General features: G+C 34.2%; 2 protein-coding genes, 1 long non-coding RNA gene and 1 pseudogene across 3 annotated transcripts; 3 read left to right on the top strand and 1 right to left on the bottom strand.

Annotated features, from left to right (window-relative positions):
* Window positions 1–4,040: 4,040 nt before the first annotated feature.
* On the top strand, window positions 4,041–5,642 carry LOC145598477 (geraniol 8-hydroxylase-like; annotated as a pseudogene).
* A 6,208-nt stretch (window positions 5,643–11,850) lies between these two features.
* On the bottom strand, window positions 11,851–15,924 carry LOC145597542 (uncharacterized). Its single transcript, XR_014103372.1, has 2 exons — window positions 15,463–15,924; window positions 11,851–13,664 (listed from the first exon to the last, which is right to left on the bottom strand). It is a non-coding gene; the product is annotated as an uncharacterized LOC145597542 (long non-coding RNA).
* Window positions 12,001–13,603, top strand: LOC145597541 (geraniol 8-hydroxylase-like). The gene is made up of 2 exons (XM_081653733.1): window positions 12,001–12,885; window positions 12,998–13,603. The coding sequence occupies exons 1-2, from the start codon at window positions 12,001–12,003 to the stop codon at window positions 13,601–13,603; spliced, it is 1,491 nt and encodes a 496-aa protein (XP_081509859.1).
* Window positions 15,416–17,561, top strand: LOC145597540 (geraniol 8-hydroxylase-like). The gene is made up of 2 exons (XM_081653732.1): window positions 15,416–16,350; window positions 16,689–17,561. Exons 1-2 carry the CDS (start codon window positions 15,454–15,456, stop codon window positions 17,292–17,294), a joined length of 1,503 nt encoding a protein of 500 aa, XP_081509858.1. The 5' UTR covers window positions 15,416–15,453; the 3' UTR covers window positions 17,295–17,561.
* Window positions 17,562–20,473: the final 2,912 nt, after the last annotated feature.

Genomic DNA, 20,473 nt, shown 5'->3' with positions numbered 1-20,473 from the left:
GAATTCGCCATTAACGAACTATTTCGTAGCTCTGATACCATGTTAGCGTCGATCAATTTGGGGAAAAATATACAGAAGAAATCTAGTGAGAGAAAAACTAAGAGAGGGAAAGAGAGAGAGATTTTTTTTATTATCTGTAATAATGAAAAATTACAGTAGGAGGAGTATTTATATCTCATTAATACAAGCAACAGAAAAATAATTAGCTAGGCCCACTGTAACTAATTCCTGCCAGCTGTGCTTGCTGACGTGGCAACGCACTCTCAGCAAGCACAGCTGGCAGGAATTAGTTACAGTGGGCCTAGCTAATTATTTTTCTGTTGCTTGTATTAATGAGATATAAATACTCCTCCTACTATAATTTTTCATTATTACAGATAATAAAAAAATCTCTCTCTCTTTCCCTCTCTTAGTTTTTCTCTCACTAGATTTCTTCTGTATATTTTTCCCCAAATTGATCGACGCTAATATGGTATCAGAGCCAGGCCCACGGTATGGGACCTCTAATGGTTTGAGTATATTGCGAGGCCCAAAGTTTGGGACCTTTAATGGCATTAAGTATTCTGGGCCAAATTAAATTGGATCAAGTGATCCTTGAGTTAAAGGGACCTTACATGTGAGGGGGAGTGTTGAAGAATAAACCTCTCAAGTGTCACCACATGTAAGTGTCCCACATTGGTCGAAGAAGAGAGAATTAAAACACTTTATAAGGCTAAGGGGCTACTCCTCCTATTGCCATATGGTTTTGGGATGGAATCTCCTTGGACTTGTGAAGTGGACTCTCTCTCTTGGTTTGCGGGTGTGGCCTAGACCCGCGTTTAATATCAAAATAGGTAAAAAATATCATTAAATAGTGCAATGGTATTAATATTTTTCTAATGATACAAATAAAAATTAAATGTTAATGGCATCCATATCTATTATACCATTGTGATATATAATACTGTACTATCAATAAACGTATACTAGATCTAATGGTATTATATAAGAGTAAATGCTATATTACTTATTACACAAAAAAAAAAAAAATAAAATAAAATAAAATAAAATAAAATAAAATAAAATAAAAAATATTATTGTAAACCTAAAAAAATCTTTATAGTTATTAAATTTCATTCCATTGTGTCATTGTGCCCTTCTATGTGTTTTGGAAACATATAAACTCTATGCGCCCAAAATTACTTCAATAATGTCATACTATGTGTAACGATCAATTTAAATAAATTTATTAAACGATCAATTTAAATAATGCGCCCATAATGATATTGTAATGATCAATTTAAATAAATTTATTTAATTATAGTTATAAATTACGTAGTATAATTTAATCAAAAATTAATTACTACCTCCGTTTCATATTATTTGCAACGATTAACCACTTTGCATTCATACTTTATGTCAAATCATTGCAAATAACATAAAATGGAGGTAGTATACAAAAAAAAATGTAATTTCTATTCATACCAATAATTTAAACAAACATAATTTTTTGCGTAATGATATACGAAGTATGATACATAGATGGGCACACACGTGTCATGTCAATGTCTCTCATGATGAACTTGGCCATGTTTTGTAGGATCGGAATGGACCAAGAAAAAGTTGTGTGTGACATGTTGAGCTCGTGCCGATCATTAAAAAATGAGCCTGTGCATAGCCTAGCGAGTCTCCTTGATGATTGTCATATACTCAGATCCATTTGTTTTGTAATAATTGCAACCCTTACTTTTCACATCCGTTTCTCCGTTTCATATTAATTGCAAGTTTACAACATGTCTTTATTTGTTTAAGATCTACTATTATTTTTTCTTTATCCCAGTAACATCATAACTTATAACTCCACTACTACTGCTACTGCTAGCTGCTGCTACTAGAGCAATAAATAACATGCGATCTAAAATGGGAGCATGAATCAACTTGTGACCAAATACGGAAACAGTAGTATAATGTTTCGTCACATCGACATAACGGTATTACACACCACAATGGATAAAGCATGTTGAAACAAAAGATTTTATGATTTTTTGAAAACACAGTATGTAAAATCTATTATCAATTTATCATAACCATAACTAGTGTGTGTCCCGGGCGATGCCCCGAATTGCTAGTTTGTACTTTGTACTTCTTTATTTTGATCATTACATTCAACTGTTTGTATAGTTAGTGTATGATCTATGCGTTGCCTCGGATGTTACGGTTTTTTTTACCTCATATGTATTTATTTTCTAATCTTGTGAAAAATAAATAAATTAAATAGTCTCTAATTTGAAAGGAATATATAATAATAATTATGTGCAATTTAAAACATTAATAAAAGTTGGTTGAGATGGTAAGTGTATAACCTTTATTAGTTAGAGGTTGCGGGTTGGAATCTTGATCAAACCTACCTCCGTTTTTATTTAGTTGACACTGTTGACTTTAGCACTATTCACACACCTCCCTTTGACCGTGTTTTATGCTTTATACATAATGAAAAATATAGTCATGTGGGATCTTGTTAGATTCGTCACGTTATATACTTTCAAAATATCAACTTTTCATAATTTTTGTTTATCGTCACGTTATATACTTTCAAAATATCAACTTTTCATAATTTTTCTTTATCGATAATTAAAGATATTATGATTGAATAAGTGTATTGGCAAACGTGACTGAAGAAACATGTCAACTAAATAAAAACGGAGGAAGTATTATTTAACTCACTACAAAAAAGATAGGATAAGAGTATAAGACATACAAGATAGCAAGAATACACCATTTAAAGTATATAAAATACTTGTATTATTGATTTAGACTTTTAAAAACTCACTATTATAAAAAATGTCTCTTGCAGTTAATTGTCACTCGAGAGGTTAATTAATTACTTGTATCTGATCTTAATAAGCGTAACCATCAAACATTTTTAATTTTTTAAAGGAATGAACCTCAAGTTAGGTGGATTATAGTTGTTATATGATTAAATTAGCTTGATGATTAGAAATCATTGCATTATTGCATTAATGCGTATATAAATACATGAAAGGTCGGAATTGGTTGCTTATTCACATGGAAAACAATAAAAAAAAAAAAAAAAAAAAAAAAACATAGATCCAACATACTACAGTGTATACATAATAATTCACGTTTATTATTTTTTATGTACTCAGTAATTAAGGTAGCTGTATAAAAGATTTCACAAATCAAACATAATGACTTAATAATATATATTACATTAGAATTATGTTTGCTCGACTTATTTGACTTATTTATTAGTCCATACAAAATTCAAATAGGTTAAAGCATACAATAATCTACTTATAGTATTTATTTCAATTATAAATAGCTCTCGTGTGAAGGGTGTAATAGAGTATACTATATACAACATATTTGTGGGCCTCAATCATCAACTTAAACTTTTGATTCAATTGGTCCTCTAACATAAACCCAAATCTATGGTAAAACAACATTACCTTTAGATAATTTTTTTCACTGCCTCTCAATAGTCAATTCCAACTTACGTTACTGGGTTCGTTTGGCATCGCTGTGGTTTTCTGTTTTTTTGGTTTTTTGTTTTTCAAACTCATATGACATATGTCATATAATAAATCAAAAGTTAGCCAAACTTGTTGAAATTATGATTAATTTAAAAACTAACAACAGAAAAGTGAAAAAACCTTTTCTTATTTTCTGTTTTTGGTTTTTTGTTTTTAAAAAACAAAAAACTGAAAACAAAAAAATGATGCCAAACAACCCAGTTTATGGTTCTACTGTTTTAGTTAGTAATGGAATTATGTGACAGGTTTTTGACAAACAAGCCAACAAAAGGGGAAAGAAAATTTGATTTATAAAAGAATTCAGAAGGGATTCAGATCAGACCATTCATTTATGTACATCAACATAGATAATACCATTCATTTATGTACATCAACATATTTGGAAGTTAAATGAGGGAGGGAGATATAAAATCATACATTTAACATATCCTTGTACCACGTTAAACAAAAAATTATATACCTAAGACTTCCAACGAAAACAATACTGCACTTTTAATTAGAGGTGCCATGGATAGCCTGAGTTCTATGTTGTGTCTTGTACTAGCATTGCTTGCAGTTCGCCTCCTCCGATCTTTTGCTAAGAAAGGCAATGAATCAAAACTACCACCAGGGCCACCTCCTCTACCCATCTTTGGGAACCTCTTTAGCCTCGGCTCCATGCCGCATGTCTCCTTGGCAAAACTTGCCAACAAATATGGCTCATTGATGATGCTGCAGTTTGGCCAAGTGCCGACAGTGATCATTTCTTCAGCAGCCGTGGCAAAAGAGGCCCTTCAAAAGAATGATATGTGTTTCTCCAGCCTCCATATTCCTGATGCAGTTCGCGCACTCAACCACCATGAAAATTCAGTAGCTTGGTTGCCAGCAGGCCCAGCATCATCTGATTGGAGAAATTTGCGCAAAATATGTAATTCCCAAGTTTTCTCTGTCAGCAGACTGGGTGCTAGCCAAAGCCTTCGACGAAATAAGATCAATGATCTTATTTCCTACGTTGAGAAGAGCAGCGATGATGGTGTAGCAGTAAACATTGGCCACGCAGCATTCACCACTACCCTCAATTTGATATCGAATACTATTTTTTCAGTTGATATGGGTGATCCCGATTCTGAAATTGCTCGTGAATTTCGAGAGACAATACGAGGCCTGTTGGAAGAAGTCGGCAAACCCAACTTTGCAGACTATTTACCCTTCCTGCAAAAGATCGATATACAGGGCATCAGACGGCGTACAAGTGTTCACTTTGGAAAGCTGATAGATTTTTTCAAGATTATGATCAACCAAAGGTTGCAAGGGGAAAGGCCATCAGGATCAAAAGAAGGCAACGATGTTTTAGACGCACTGCTGGGCATTAATCATGAGAAAAATGAGAAAATTGAACTTTCAATGATACCTTATCTTCTACTGGTAGTCATCTGCTGTATCTCTCTCGAAAAAAGTTATTGAGATGTTTTTGTAGCGTTCAAAAAAGAAAAAAAAAATTTGACATCTCTTCTCTGCAGGACTTATTTTCTGCAGGAACTGACACAACATCAACCACCGTAGAATGGGCAATGGCAGAATTGTTGCACAACCCAGAAAAGCTAAAGAAAGCACAAATGGAGCTCCAAGAAATCATTGGAAAGGGAAATCAATTAGAAGAAACTGACATTCCCCGGCTTCCATTCTTGCAGGCAATCGTCAAGGAAACCTTGAGAATGCACCCACCAGTGCCACTTCTGCTGCCTAAAAAGGCCGATGCAGATGTCAGCTCTTCGGCTTTAATGTCCCGAAAAATGCACAAGTACTGATAAATGCATGGGCCATTGGGAGAGATCCAACCTTGTGGGAAAATCCCACTTTATTTGAGCCAGATAGATTTATGGGATCAAATATTGATTTCAAGGGCCGTGATTTTGAGCTGATTCCATTCGGTGCTGGCCGTCGTATCTGTCCTGGGTTGCCATTGGCTAATCGGATGCTTCCTTTGATGCTGGGATCATTAATTCATGGTTTTGATTGGAAGCTAGAAAATGGGGTTGCACCAGATGAGATGGATATGGAGGAGACATTTGGGATCACCGTGGGTAAAGCTGAGCGACTTCGTGCCATTCCAGTTCGTAACTGAATTGTAATCCTACAAACATACAATCTCACTCATCAAAGAGTTGAGCAAAATAATAGAGATGTTGAAGCAATAGCTCCTTCTTAAAGCACAATCCCAAAGTTTAGACATAAACATAGTTCTCAACTATACTGATATACTTTCTAGACTTTCATTGTACCCTATAGTATGTGTGCTCAGCCTGAAGGCTTTTATATAGTGTGTTGCTGCCTATGTTTTTAAACCACTCTGCATAGAGTGCTTTTTTTTTTTTTCTTTTTTGTTTCCCCTAACATTACAAAGCATGATATTCGAAAATAAGGGCTCTTGGGAGCCCCAATATGTAATCCTTTCTTATGATGCATCAAATTGAGGGTGAACATGCTTAACCAAGAGAAAAGAGACAAACCTACAAAAAACAATAGGAAAAATTAGAAATAATAATCCCAACTTTCATCAATTTTGGATCATACTGGGGAAAATCCGAACTTTGGGGGTTTTCTTTTTCTTCAATCCCAAATACCAGTTTTCGGTTGAATGGGTTATTTTTATTTATTTATTTTTTAATGACACGTGTCACGAGTTAATTGGTTAAAAAATATAAAAACAAAAAAAAAAAAAAAAAAAAAAAAAAACAAACAAAATTTCTGTCACAAGAGTAAGAAACAAGAGAGCTCTTCTATGAATCCATGATTTCCATATCCGATTTAGGGTTTTTGATGTGTAAGCAACAAGAATAAGGGACACATGAATCCATGATTTCCATATTTGATTTAGGTTTCCACAATTCGATATGCTTGCTTTCTTAATGGGGCATAATACATTACACATATCATTTTTATATCAGTCTGCTACTACCAAACAGCTAGTTTTTTTTTTTTTTTTTTTTTTTGAGAACTCCAAACAGATAGTTCAATGTTGATAACTGGCTTTTAAGCAATAAAATAACTTATGCTTTCAATATATATTTCTGTCACAAGAGTAAGCAACAAGAGAGCTCTTCTATGAAACAACTGCACCAAGCAAACATATCAAACACTGAAAGATCCATGAATTACCTGAATTTTTTGCTGTTCCTAGCATTAACATGGATTACAATCCACCTTCTCCTGAACCTGTTTAGCCTCGGCACCAAACCGCATATCTCCTTGACTGAACTTGCCAAGACATATGGTCCTCTCATTCAAAATATCAAAATCACAGTCAAGGTTAGGACTTCCATCAAGTTCCAAATTGAGATGAATATGTTAATTATGCATGATATACTGTCCTGCACTTTAGCATCACTAGAGCCTTGCATATAGTTATGTCACATCATTGCCAAGATCTAGAGCAGGCCAGAATAACAGATCTAATTGCTAACCCACTGGGTTTGAACCAAGTAAGTCAAACTCAGTGGGTTAGCAATTAGCAGAACCTTATAATTGTCAGGGATATCAAAGCAGCACGCCTGAAGGTAGTTTAGTAAAATAAGTATATATGTAAAACTAAGTTACAAAGAATGGAGTGAACCAGCAAATATTGGATCAGTCCAATCTCCTGATTCAAGTACGAGTCCTAACAAAACAGTTCCCTCATTTACAGGGGCATGCCGACAAGAAGAGATTGAAAGAAAACAAAACCACCTTCACACTTCTTAGCTTCAATCAGAAACAAATAGGGTGACTAAACAACACTATAACCTCTGTCACCAAGCTTAATCCTTTGCCTAGCAAACTAGTAAAATTATAAAGACAATTCTTATTGTTACGGCCGATATCATGCTACACAATATCTGTTTAAGCTCGTGACTAGTCGTGAGGACTTCTAACAAAAATGTGCACAAGTCTTACAGCTTTCATATTTTCTTCTATTATCAAAGGGAGCAAACTGGAAGCTATTTTTATGCTTAAAATTGATTTCTTTCCTCTATCAGAAAAAGATAAACATGAAAAATTAAACTGCAAGCTTCAATGACATTGTAGACAAAGAAAAGGATATAAGCAAATTACAATAAACACCCACATCAAACCCGAGAAAAATATCTACACATTCCAATCTTTTTTTCTTAACTTCTTACTGCTTATTAATTAAGACAGGAAGTATCAAAAACATATTGTTGATCAACAAGCTGAAGTTTACACAATACATGAAATTGATGACCACAATTTCGGACTAAAAGTATTTTGAAGTATCTTTCAGTTAGATTAAAAACATAAACTTCAATAAGCAGAACAAAATCAATAAAAAGCCATAACCCTATATCCATATGGAACCTGCCCTACTTAAGCCCACCTTTCCAATAATTTTTTTTGAACAATGCAGTGGTATGAAATAGAAAAGAAACATGCTGTTATCTAAAGGAAAGAAACATGATACTCCATAATTGTTCAAAGTTTTGTATGATTTACTTATTCACTAACATAGTTCTTACTCTATAACAAATAAAATACACAACAAAAGATACTGTCCGAGCTGAAAAAAATTAGAAATCTATGGATTACCGAGCATTGTGCGGCACCTCTTTTAGCATGGATTGCAATTCATCTCTTCTTCTCAAATGACGCAGATGATGCAACGAAAGGCAGTGAATCATTATCTCATTGATATTGTATGTGCCCTCAAATACAGATATAGGGCAACCGGAAATCGTTGAAATCAGACCACCACATATCCCTTATCTATTACCAGTACATAGGTAGTACCTCCTCAGTTGCTTCTCATTGTTTGTCAGGTTCATTGTCATATCATTGAACACATTACATTCACTAATCCATTACCTAAATATCATACTTACTTTTAAATCAGATTCTGAGGCAATTCATCACATACTTATCTCCAATAATCATAAATCATAGATACCTATTCGTACAAAACAACTTATTTTTGTTATCAGATTCCTTGAGGCATTTCATCAAACACTTTATCTGCACTTTTTAAAAAACTTTAAACTTTTTTTTTTCGGATTCTTTGAGGCATTTAATCAAACACTTTATCTGCACCATTCCGGATTATTTACGGTATGATTATTAGAGGCATTTCATCAAATTTTTTTATTGGAATCTTTGAGACATTTCATCAAACACTTTATCTGCACTAATTCAAAGACACTTTTCTTTATCAAATCCTTTGAGGCAATTTATCAAACACTTTATCAGCACTAGCCCAAAAACCTTGATATCTCTCTTACAGAAACAATATCAAGCACCCTAAAATGGGTAATGGAGGAATTAATCCGCAACCCATAAATCTGTGTTGGATTGCCATTGGCTAATTGGATAATCCCTTTGACTCTGGAGTCAATTATTATGGGTTTGATTGAAATCTAGAAGATATTCTCATCATCATTTGACGCTATTGTAGACTAGTTTGTAATCCGTTTTCTTCTTTGTTGTCTAATAAAAATTGGAAGTTTTTATGGGTAAAAAGTATAACACAAACTTTTAAATAAATCGGATGTACAATAAATATTGTACATCCGTTATAAAGTTACCCTTAAAATAAGCAAAAGTTACCCTAATATGGATAAATGTTACCCTAACATAAATAAATGTTACAAAGTATTTATACTTTATTGATAAAAGTTACCCAAAAAATTGTAAAAGTGACCCTAAATTTGATAAAAAGTGACCCTCGATGTACAGTAAATTACTGTACACCGGATGTATACAAAAGTTATTGAAAGTATAAAGTGTAAAAAAGAATTTAGCAAATTAGACATGAAGGTCATTTTACGGGTGGGCTTATATTGACTTACTTTTTTCAAACAAAAAGTTAGGGCGGAAAAAGAAATACCCGAACTAGAAGTCTAGTACGAGTAGATAATTAACTAATTTCCCTTCAAAAAGAAAAACATCCCCATGGCTATGTTTGATTATCTTTCTAACAAGGCTGTATTTTCCAACGATATAAGCGGAAGATATTCTACAGTGCAAGATTTACTAGCCAATGGTAGGGCTTGTTCAAATTCACTGAACTGAGCTACACTAAACTGATTGGAGCTGAACTGAACTGGACTGAAAATTTATGAGAGATGGAAATTAGGAGCTGAACTGAACTGAACTGATTGGAGTTGAACTGAACTGAAATTAAGTAAATGTGAACGGGCTCGTAGTTTTTATGGGGAAAATTTTTATTTGATTCAATATCTTATGTATTAGGTAACGTCGAATCTCTAAATGAAATAATTTTTGCTATATTATAAAAAAAAAAATTAATAAAAACTAATTTCCCTTCAAAAAAGATAATCAACTAATTTGGTTGAAGTATTAAGGGTGGTACAAAATAATTGAGATCTTAACGAGATCAAATAAAAGAATTTCAATTCAAATGAGGACAAATTTGAAATTTTGATGAAATTTATGTTCTGTGCAAAGCAAAAAGGGGGGGGTGTTGGAAAAAGTCTAATTTTCGAAAAAACTAGACTATTTCCGACCTAACGGCCAAGAAAATTAAAACCCTAAAAAAAGAGGAGAGAAAAGAATGAAGAGGTCGAGCTAGCCTAATGGCCCCCTCAACTATCATACTACTCCGTATTTCTATATTCTCTCCCCCCCCCCCCCCCCCCAACTATCAAATTTTATTTTTCTACCAACCCCACTTTCTTCCTATTCTATTACTCTCTACTATCTATACTATATATTAAAAGGCATTCTTAAGAACGTCGATGTGCCACACAATCCCTTTTTGTTGCACCACGTCATCTAAGCCAATTATCAAGTGTGTTATTAATATGTAAAAAAAAAAAAATCATATAAGTGCAAACCATAAGTTTCTATTAAAAAAATATAATTAAAAAAACTCAATTTTAGTTTGACAATGACAATTACAATTTTAAAAAGTCTTTTAAGAAATTTATCAATTGCACGTCTACAACAGTAGCAACTCGGGACAACGCCCGGGCTACTCACTAGTTTCTCCTTATACTCCGCGCATAGAAAAATGATACAGGTAATAAAATCGGAGAGGGTATTCAAATATACTTCGTACCCCATAATTTATGAGATCATGTGTTACGTACTACATATTTTATTAATACAATATTGTAATAGAAGATGTGCAATAATGCAACTGAGATAGTAAAAAAGAAATATAGGGGTAGGCGTAGGAAGAAAAAAAAAACGTCTTGAGGAATTTATTATGTATTTTCTCCGTTATTTAATAAGTACTCCCTCTATTTTTAAATACTTGCTCCAAATCTATTTTTTAAACTATTCATTTGTTATATTTTAACTAATGTTTGTGATTTATACATAAGAAAAAATATAGTCTTATGGGTACCTGTCGGAATCGTCTCAATGAATAGATTATAAATTTTCAATTATTAGAATCTATACTTATTGATAATTAAAGATAATATATTGATCAAAGATTAGTATCGGCATTTGTGCCCAAGAGAAATGGAGCAATTATTTAAAAACGGAGGGAGGTTTTCGTATTACACTTTAACCGGCATATAGTTTTAGGCAATATATTTGATTTAAATAAAATATAAGGTAAATGGGGTAGTTTTTTTTGACAAAAAATTGTAATCCGTAAAAGAAAGATACTAGGGTTGATACCTGATTGTTTATTGAAAAGTAATGAATGTGAGAGGAAAAAAACAATAAAAAAGTAATAGTGGATTTGAGTAAGGACCATGAGGGGAGAGATAAATGTAGTTTTTTGTCCAAAAAAAAAAAAAAAAAAAATACAGCCGCATATAGTAAGTTTAACACTTATTAAAACATGGAGGGAGTAGTCATTTCTCCATTGATTAAACGTCTGATGTGCAATAGAAACTCTCACTTTTAAGGTGTCAAAAATTGATCCAATTCGAACAAAATCCGATTCAGATTTCAACTTGTATGAACACAATAATATAAGATGATTTTAATTTGAAATAGGCTCGATCTAACCTCACCGAATCCGACCTGCCTACTTGAAATTGACACCTCAACGAGTAATTTTGTTACTACTTAATGCGAAATGATTAATTGATTATGTGATTCATTAGAAAGTCTTCACACATCAGACATCACTATCTAAGTGTCATAATTGGATATTAAAAAAAAAAAAACAAAACAAAACAAAACAAAAACAAAACTACATGTTTGTTGTTGTACTCCGTAGTAATTTTCTTGCAGACAAAGCAGATACTACTTCGTATTTGATTTGAAGATCAAGTGAAAAACATAATCATATACTTCGTAATAGATTCTAGAAGAGCTGTAGACCATTCAGTCATCCACAAATTTGGAAGTTAACTCTTACAAACAATTAAAAATGTTTAAAATTTGAAATTAACTGAGGGAGGGAGATATAAAATAGCACCTGCACTACAACATTGTAACAAGTTAAATAAAATACAAAGTACATTAATACATAACACAACCAATAAAAACAATTAAGCAATTCATTAGAAGTGCCATGGATTATCTGGCTTCTATGCTGTGTCTTGTATTAGCATGGGCTGGAGTTCACCTCCTCCTATCATTTGCTAAGAAAGGCAATGAATCAAAACTACCACCTGGGCCGCCCCCTCTACCCATCGTTGGGAACCTCTTTAGCCTCGGGTCCAAGCCACATATCTCCTTGGCTGAACTTGCCAAGAAATATGGCCCTATCATGACTCTGCAGCTTGGTCGTGTGCCAACTGTGATCATTTCTTCAGCAGACGTAGCCAAAGAAGCCCTTCAAAAGAATAATCTTACCTTCTCCAACCGGATGGTGTTGGATGGTATCCATGCACTTGGCCATCATGAAAAATCAATAGTCTGGTTGCCGGTATCATCTCAATGGCGAAACCTCCGCAAGATCTGCAACACACATGTTTTCTCTATCAGCAGGCTCGATGCCAGCCAAAGCCTACGAAGAAATAAGGTGAAAGATCTTCTTAAGTTTGTGGAGAAAAGCAGTAAATTCGGTGAAGCAGTGGATATCAGCCAAGCAGCTTTCACCACTTCCTTAAATTTGCTAGCAAGCACCTTTTTCTCAGTGGATTTGGGTGATCCCAGCTCCGAGTTTGCTCGTGAATTCAAAAAAACAACACGAGAAATGATAGAAGAATTAGGAAAAACCAATATTGCAGATTACTTCCCTATACTTCAAAAGATAGACCCACAGGGCATCAGGCGTCGTACGAGTGTTCATTTTGAGAAGATGATGAATATATATCAGACCATGATTGATCAACGACTGCAGGACAATCAGAACTCATTAGGCTCAAAGAGTGATGTTCTTGATTCATTGCTGGGCATCAATCAGGAGAAAACTAAGGAAATTGAATCATCAGATATCCCAAACCTATTACTAGTTTGTCTCCTGTCATTACTTTTTCATCTCTTCACTAAAATTATTGTACTTATTCTTCTTTGGCTTACTCCACAACCTGTTTTTTTTTTTTTTTTTTTTTTTTTTTTTGCAGGACCTATTTACTGGGGGAACAGACACAACATCAAGCACCCTCGAATGGGCTATGGCTGAGCTACTTAACAATCCAGAAAAGCTGAAGAAAGCAAAAGCAGAGCTCCATGAAATCATCGGACAAGGAAACCCATTAGAGGAACCAGATATTGTCCGGCTCCCATACTTGCAAGCAGTTGTAAAAGAGACCTTACGATTACACCCACCTGTGCCTTTTCTAGTACCCAGAAAAGTAGATTCAGATGCACAACTTTCCGGCTTTACAGTGCCAAAAAACGCACAAGTGTTGATCAATGCATGGGCAATTGGGAGAGATCCAAATGTGTGGGAAAACCCAAATTCATTTCAGCCAGAAAGATTTCTGGGATCGCACATTGATTTTAAAGGTCATGATTTTGAGCTGATTCCGTTTGGTGCTGGTCGTCGAATCTGTCCTGGATTACCATTGGCGATTCGGATGCTTTATTTGATGTTGGGGTCACTGGTAAATGGGTTTGACTGGAAGCTGGAAGGCAGAATTTCACCAGAGAAGATGAATATGGAGGAGAGATTTGGGATCTCACTGCAGAAAGCTCAGCAACTTCATGCTATTCCAGTATGTGTCTGAATATTACTGTATCATACCAGTCTGCGTTGTAGAGGTAAATAAGGTGTATGCAACCATAAACCTGCAACAGTAAAGAGCTTATTATTGTTAGACCTATCACTTTAGAGTCGACATCATGTATTAAAATAAACAATGAGTTATAGATATTCCAAATATGAACACTACTACTCCAATTCAATGTGAAGTTGCATGCCGTTCTATATTTAAAGATTCTCAAAAAGTCTAAATTACAGGCAAGGTTTGTACTTCAATTCCCTGAAGTCCCTAATAGAGATGAATATCTTAATTTATGCTTGATATACAGTTCTACGTTTAGATTAGTTATATTACTGTTCATCACTGTGAAAATCTAGAGCAGGCCAGACCACCAAAATGCTACAGTAGATGAGAAGATCCAGCTATCAATATAATAACTGTCAAATAACTGGTACTGATTCATAAAATTCATTTACAGACGTACAGGAGGCACCAAACAGAATAGACCTTGTTTCAGATTTAATAAAAGGGGTATCTGTTTTCCTATATAGAAGAGCTTCTCCCTAAAGAATAGGTCACATTACTATTTCAGCAATCGCAAATTGATACGCCAACTTTTGATTTAAGCAAGTTTAATAACTCACTCATAGCCTCATATTGGCTTTAAGGATACTTTCAGCTAACCAATTTATGAGGGGCTACTGGGGTGGAGATGTAGAAGAATATAATAGTCATGGTATTTCAACACAATTCTTTCTCACTCAAGTGTGGCAATGTGGCCTGATATTTAGGGACAGGTATTTAAGAATAAACAGAGAATCCAAATAAAAATTTATAATTCCATTAAACAATTTAAATTTACAGCTTCTCAAAATTGGGGGGATTTCCTTGCTAAAGCACATAGTGATAATTTACAAGAACTACAAGCTTGAAAAAAAACTTTTTCAGACCCACAGGCTTTACAAGTAACTATTTTACTTCTTGTAATTTCACTTTAAGGTTATTTCACAGACAGAAAAGTGAGGTCGAGCCAACATCGAAATGTTTTGTCACATGCTGCTATAAGAAGATTACAGCTTCTAAGGAGTGCTGTCACAAACACAGCCCAAGCCTTTCAAGTTTCAAGAATATTAAATCACCATCTATTTGCCACTTTAGATGGAACGCAGCCATTGATTAGTCATATGTGTACTTTATATAATTACCTTTCCATTACGTCATTCATCTAGCTCTTAGTATTTTTTTTCCAAAGAGCTAGATGAATGATGTAGTGGAAAGGCAATTATACAAGTACACATATAACTCTTAGTATATGATTAGTCTGCAGTTCTACACGAGTGCACAGTGCACCCTCCCGCATGTAGTTGGTTTTGGCATTAACCACCTTCATCACAAGGTTATGTATTTGAGTCTTCACAGTACAACTATCAGCGATATACATTGGATCTGACCCGGTTTTAATTAGGCTGATCCTGGGCTATACCGAGCCAGGCCATCGAACATACCAGGGTAATCTAGATGTTTCCAGGCAATCACAAAGCATATAATATACTTAGTGATTATTAAATTTTTCTTACTAGTATATAGTTAATTGTCATCTAGAATTGTCTTATCCAGAATGGTCCTACATAGATTTTTAAATGAGCCTGCTCCCACTTAAATGATATGCCCCCTCTAACACCACGTGCATTACGTGGTAACTGCTAATCCATCTATCATCTTCACAATACAAACAACAAAGTAGATTTAACCTTTAGATCCACAAGGACCCCAGATGTGGAGAGTATAAGATTGGCCAACTTATCAAGTAATAAACACTTACATAGTTCTTACGGTAACAAGTACAAAAAGATACAGACTGAAATCACAAAATCATGGATTACCTGAGTTTTGTGCTGTATCTTCTTCTAGCATGGATTGCAATCCATCTTATCCTCTCAAATGCAAAGAAAAGCAGTGATTCCCAACCACGAACATTACCACCGGGTCCGCCCACTGTACCTATCTTTGGGAACCTCTTCAGCCTAGGAACCAAACCACATGTCTCCTTAACTGAGCTTTCCAAGAGATACGGCCCTCTCATGACTCTGCATCTCGGCCAAGTCCCAACAGTGATCATTTCTTCAGCTGACATAGCCAAGGAAGCCCTCCAAAGGAATGATATTTCCTTCTCTAACAGGATGGTTATTGATGCTGTTTGTGCACTCAATCACCACGAAAATTCTATAGTCTGGTCCCCGGTATCAACAAAATGGCGAAACTTTCGCAAACTCTGCAACTCTCATGTTTTCTCCAACAATAAACTTGATGCAAGCCAAGGTTTTCGGGTAAACCAGGTAAAAGATCTCCTTTCCTATGTACAAAAATGCAGTGAAACCAAGACAACAGTAGATATCGGGCAAGCAGCCTTTACCACTATCCTGAATCTGCTATCAAGCACTTTCTTTTCAGTAAATCTGGGTGACCCTAGTTCAGAGATTACTCGAGAATTTAAAGAGACAGTACGATGTATAATGGATGAAGCAGGAAAACCAAACTTTGCAGATTATTTCCCAATTCTAAAGAAGATAGACCCACAAGGAATCAGGCGGCGTATGAGTGTTCACTTCCAAAAGATGATTGATTTATTCAACTCCATGATTGAGCAAAGGTTGCAGGGCAAGAGATCATCAGACACAACACAATACAACGACTTTCTGGATGCATTACTAGGCATCAACCAAGAAAAAACCGACGAAATCGATCCATCAAAAATCCCAAATTTATTTGTGGTACATACACAATACTTCCTCAGCTGCTCTTTACATTTAATCATATTCATTGAAGCATTTCATCAAATACTTTATCTGCACTAATCCATAAATCTTCATACCGGTTTGTAGAAAACATGTAATTTATCAGAATCCTTCAGGCATTTCATCAAACACTTCATATGCAATATGCCAAAAACATAATTTTTATCAGATATTTTTGAAAGCATGTCTCTCTCATTGAACACTTTATCTGCACAATCCAAAAAACCTAATCATTTTTTGCCCAGATTCTCTGAGGCATTTCATCAAACACATTACCTGCACTAATCCAAAAACCTCAATTATCTCTTTTACAGGACTTATTCGCAGCAGGAACAGACACAACATCAAGCACCATAGAATGGGCAATGGCGGAACTACTCAAAAACCCAGAAAAATTAAAGAAAGCTCAACAAGAACTCCACCAAACAGTAGGAAAACAAAACCCAGTAAAAGAATCCGACATCACCCATCTTCCATACTTACAAGCAATCGTAAAAGAAACCCTCAGATTACACCCAGCAGTACCATTTCTAGTACCCAGAAAAGTCGAATCAGATGTAAAACTCTTCGGGTTTACAGTACCCAAAAACGCACAAGTTCTGGTGAATGTATGGGCAATCGGGCGAGACCCGGATGTTTGGGAAAGACCCGAATCATTTGAACCAGAAAGATTTGTGGGATCTGAAATTGATGTGAAGGGTTGTGATTTTGAGCTGATTCCATTTGGAGCAGGGCGAAGGATTTGTCCTGGGTTGCCATTGGCGATTCGGATAATTCCATTGATTCTGGGTTCGTTGATTCATGGGTTTGATTGGAAGTTAGAAGATGAAGTTTCTTCGGAGAAGATGGATATGGAGGAGAATTTTGCGTTTACTTTGGAGAAAAATCAGAGACTTCGAGTTATTCCAGTTCCTGTATAAAATGTTTGGATAAGAAGAAGGTGTTCATTGTTTGGCGAAAAATCTGAACTTGTTTGGCGATTAGCGGAAAATTGTTACACGTACGAAGTTACGTAATGAATAATGAGTTGGTTGTAGAGGTGGTTATTGGACAGGGTAGCCCAATGATAATAGGGTCAGGGCCAAGCTTATAGGGCTTTTAATGGATAGGGCCCTTATTGGGTAGGGTCCATATAGGGCCAACATGTTTTCCAATTTAGTTGATAAAGAAAATACATAATGTAAAAATAATTATATAGATTAATTTGTATTCATATGTATTTAATAATGGCTTTGTTCAATATTTATTTTAATTGATATTTTGTAGGCCCGCCCATTATCGACCCGCGACCCGCATTGGCCCGACCCTATATAGACCCTATAAAATGTGACCCTCTTTGACCCTGACCCGCACCCGACCCGCACCGACCCTGACCCGACCCGCCCAATAACCAGGTCTAGACTTGGTTGTATACTTGTATTAGGCGGAGCTTAGGCCCTATTCTTTTGAGCCGTTGTGATTTGCTCTACCACGCTCTGTTTTGTTGTCTGTTAAAATCTGTTCTGCTCTGTTATACTTAGAAGCTTAAAAGAACAGGGCTTTAGTTGTTTGTATAAATGTATCATGTGAATGATATTCGTAGATAGAATGAGTTGTTGTTTCACTGTTTGATTACGTAAAATAATCGATCACGAAAATAATTTGATTTATTGTTGGGTACAAAGACTACTTCATTAATAATTTGATTTCTTGAATTGATATTTGCAAAGTTATAGATTTTACAACAAATTTTATATATCTATATATATTTTTTTTTCTCGAGTGATGTATTTAGTACATTTGAAAAAGAGATGAATAAGTGTAATACCCCGTATTTTCATACGTATTTATCAAATTAATTAATTAGGAATTATTTTATAAAAAGGGTATTTTAGCAAATTTATTATTTGGAGTCAAAATGATATTTGAATTTTGGCGCCAAAAGTATTTTGAAATCTAATTATTATTTTGTTTGATATTTATATATTTTGAATATTTAATTAAAGAAAAATTATATTTTATTAATTATATTAAGTGGCCGAAAATTCCCATTTATTTAGCTAGGAAATTTGGATTTTTCTATGTATAGAAAATCTGATTTTTTTAGTTATTTATTGGTGAATAATTGGCATTTAATTAATTATTTATTTAATTAATTATTCTATATTATTTACACAATTATTTTTATTTCTTAAACCGAGCAAAAATCTTCCTGAATACTAATAAGAGAATCTGAAAATCTGAGCTATGGAAAGCTCAAGATCTTTGGCCCTCTTGTATTATTTTGGGGGAAATTTTTGGGTAAATTGTATTTTTATTTATCTCCCAAAAATCTATTATTTTCCTTAATTCTATTTTTCCATCTTCTTAATATTTGATCATCATATTTTCCTACCTTTATTCCTCTTGATTATTCCCCAAGAAATTCCAATTGTCATATTATTTTCCATGACTATACACCTTCCATATTTTTATTATGCACAATCACCTTAATATCAAAACCTTCCATATTTTTTTCATTCACTTCTCCAAGTAATTCCATAAACCCTACTTGCCATAATTTTTTCCACATTCTCTTTCCATAATTCTTGCATGAGCTAGCCTCTAAATACACCTCCATACCTCTCACATTCTTCACACCAATTCTCTTCTTTTCTTCTCCTCTTTTTACACAAATCATCCCGTCTATCTTTGAAGCCAATTTTCGGGCACTTCTGATCATTTTTTGGGGTATTGACGTTTCACAGAAGATTGTTCCTCTCGAAAAATCCTTGAGGTTAGGCTCAAGAATCACCCAATTCAGAGTTATATTGAAGGAGTTACATCCTCTGCAAGTTCTGCCTATTCTTTCCAACGTAAATCCAATTCTTCTCTTTTCCTTGGTTTCTTATCTTTTCTTCTTCTCTTTTCTTATTCAATTATTATTATTATTATGGGGGATTTATAAAAAATTATTACGAGTAGTTTTAGTTATATAAAATCAGATTTTTAATGATGTTTATGAGAAATTAATTTAAAAGGTTCATGTACATATAGTGGGGGTTTTCAATTTAATTATTGTGATTATTTGTTAACCTTATATTAATTAAGATTATATTTATTTGTAGGGTGTGTTCAATCAAGATTCTTGAGGTTCTTTGGTGTGCTGTTGCTAAGCAAGGTCAAGGTACGTTATTTGGCTAGATACCTTGAAAGTGATTGGTTTGAATAAGCATGTTTGAATGATTTTATGATGATTGAATTAAATAATTGAATTGAATTATGATTTATGAAATAAAAGCATGTTTAAATAAATTGGTTTTGGTAAATAAATTGGAGTATTGATTTTATATCATGTTTTAAATAATTAAAATTATTACTCATGTTTAAAAAGGTTTGATTTTGGAAGCATGTTGAATTTAATAAAAAGGAGTTTGAATTATTATTTTAAAGGTTGGAATTATTGGATTTAAAAAGGATTCATTGAACCATTGAATTATCATTATTATTAATGCTTTATAAGCATGTTGGTAATCCCACTACGCGAATTTGGTTTATTGATAAGGCCTTGGACTTTGTATGACCGGATCTTTCCTCAAGAATAGCCTCGTAACATAAGGAGACTAGCTTGGGGGGTGTGCACACTTGGGTGAGGAATTGATTTTAAAGAAATTGGATTTTAATGAGGAATTGGTTTTATTGATTTGACTATTGAATGTTGAATTTGAATTGATTTTGGAATTATGAGTTGGAATTATTGGTTTAATTATTGGAATGGAAGGAATTGATTTCAAAAAGCATGTTTGCTAATAAATTGAGTTTAATTATCTTGCACTTACCGTACTTAGCATAATTTGCTAACCCATATTTCTTATTTTGTTTTGGTTTACCTTGTTTAACGTAATGGTAAGCAGTGAGCATTTGGAGTCCCGGGAATGGTTTCACCTAGATTAGGAAATGTTGGTCTTTGTGTTTATTTTTGAGTACTCATGACAAAGGTTACTATCTTTAGTCTATTATTAATAAAAAAAAAAAAAAAAGAGTATTGAAATTTTCTGCTGCAAAGTATTGGTTTTATTTAGTAAGTTTGAGTAGCGTTGTGTAATCACGCGGCGGTAATACGCCCAAGTCTATTCCTACG

This window comes from Chenopodium album, chromosome 20 (assembly GCF_948465745.1).
Source record: "Chenopodium album chromosome 20, dcCheAlbu1.1, whole genome shotgun sequence".
Taxonomy (NCBI): Eukaryota; Viridiplantae; Streptophyta; class Magnoliopsida; order Caryophyllales; family Amaranthaceae; genus Chenopodium; species Chenopodium album.
Note: the sequence above shows the minus strand (reverse complement) of the source record. Positions and strands in the feature narration are given on the sequence as shown.

Excerpts from the sequence above, each read along its gene's own strand:
- LOC145597541 (XM_081653733.1), top strand. The coding sequence starts at position 12,001 with ATGGATTATCTGGCTTCTATGCTGTGTCTTGTATTAGCATGGGCTGGA. Across the intron at positions 12,886-12,997 it reads ATATCCCAAACCTATTACTA|GACCTATTTACTGGGGGAAC; the intron begins GTTTGTCTCCTG and ends TTTTTTTTGCAG.
- LOC145597540 (XM_081653732.1), top strand. The coding sequence starts at position 15,454 with ATGGATTACCTGAGTTTTGTGCTGTATCTTCTTCTAGCATGGATTGCA. Across the intron at positions 16,351-16,688 it reads AAATCCCAAATTTATTTGTG|GACTTATTCGCAGCAGGAAC; the intron begins GTACATACACAA and ends TCTCTTTTACAG.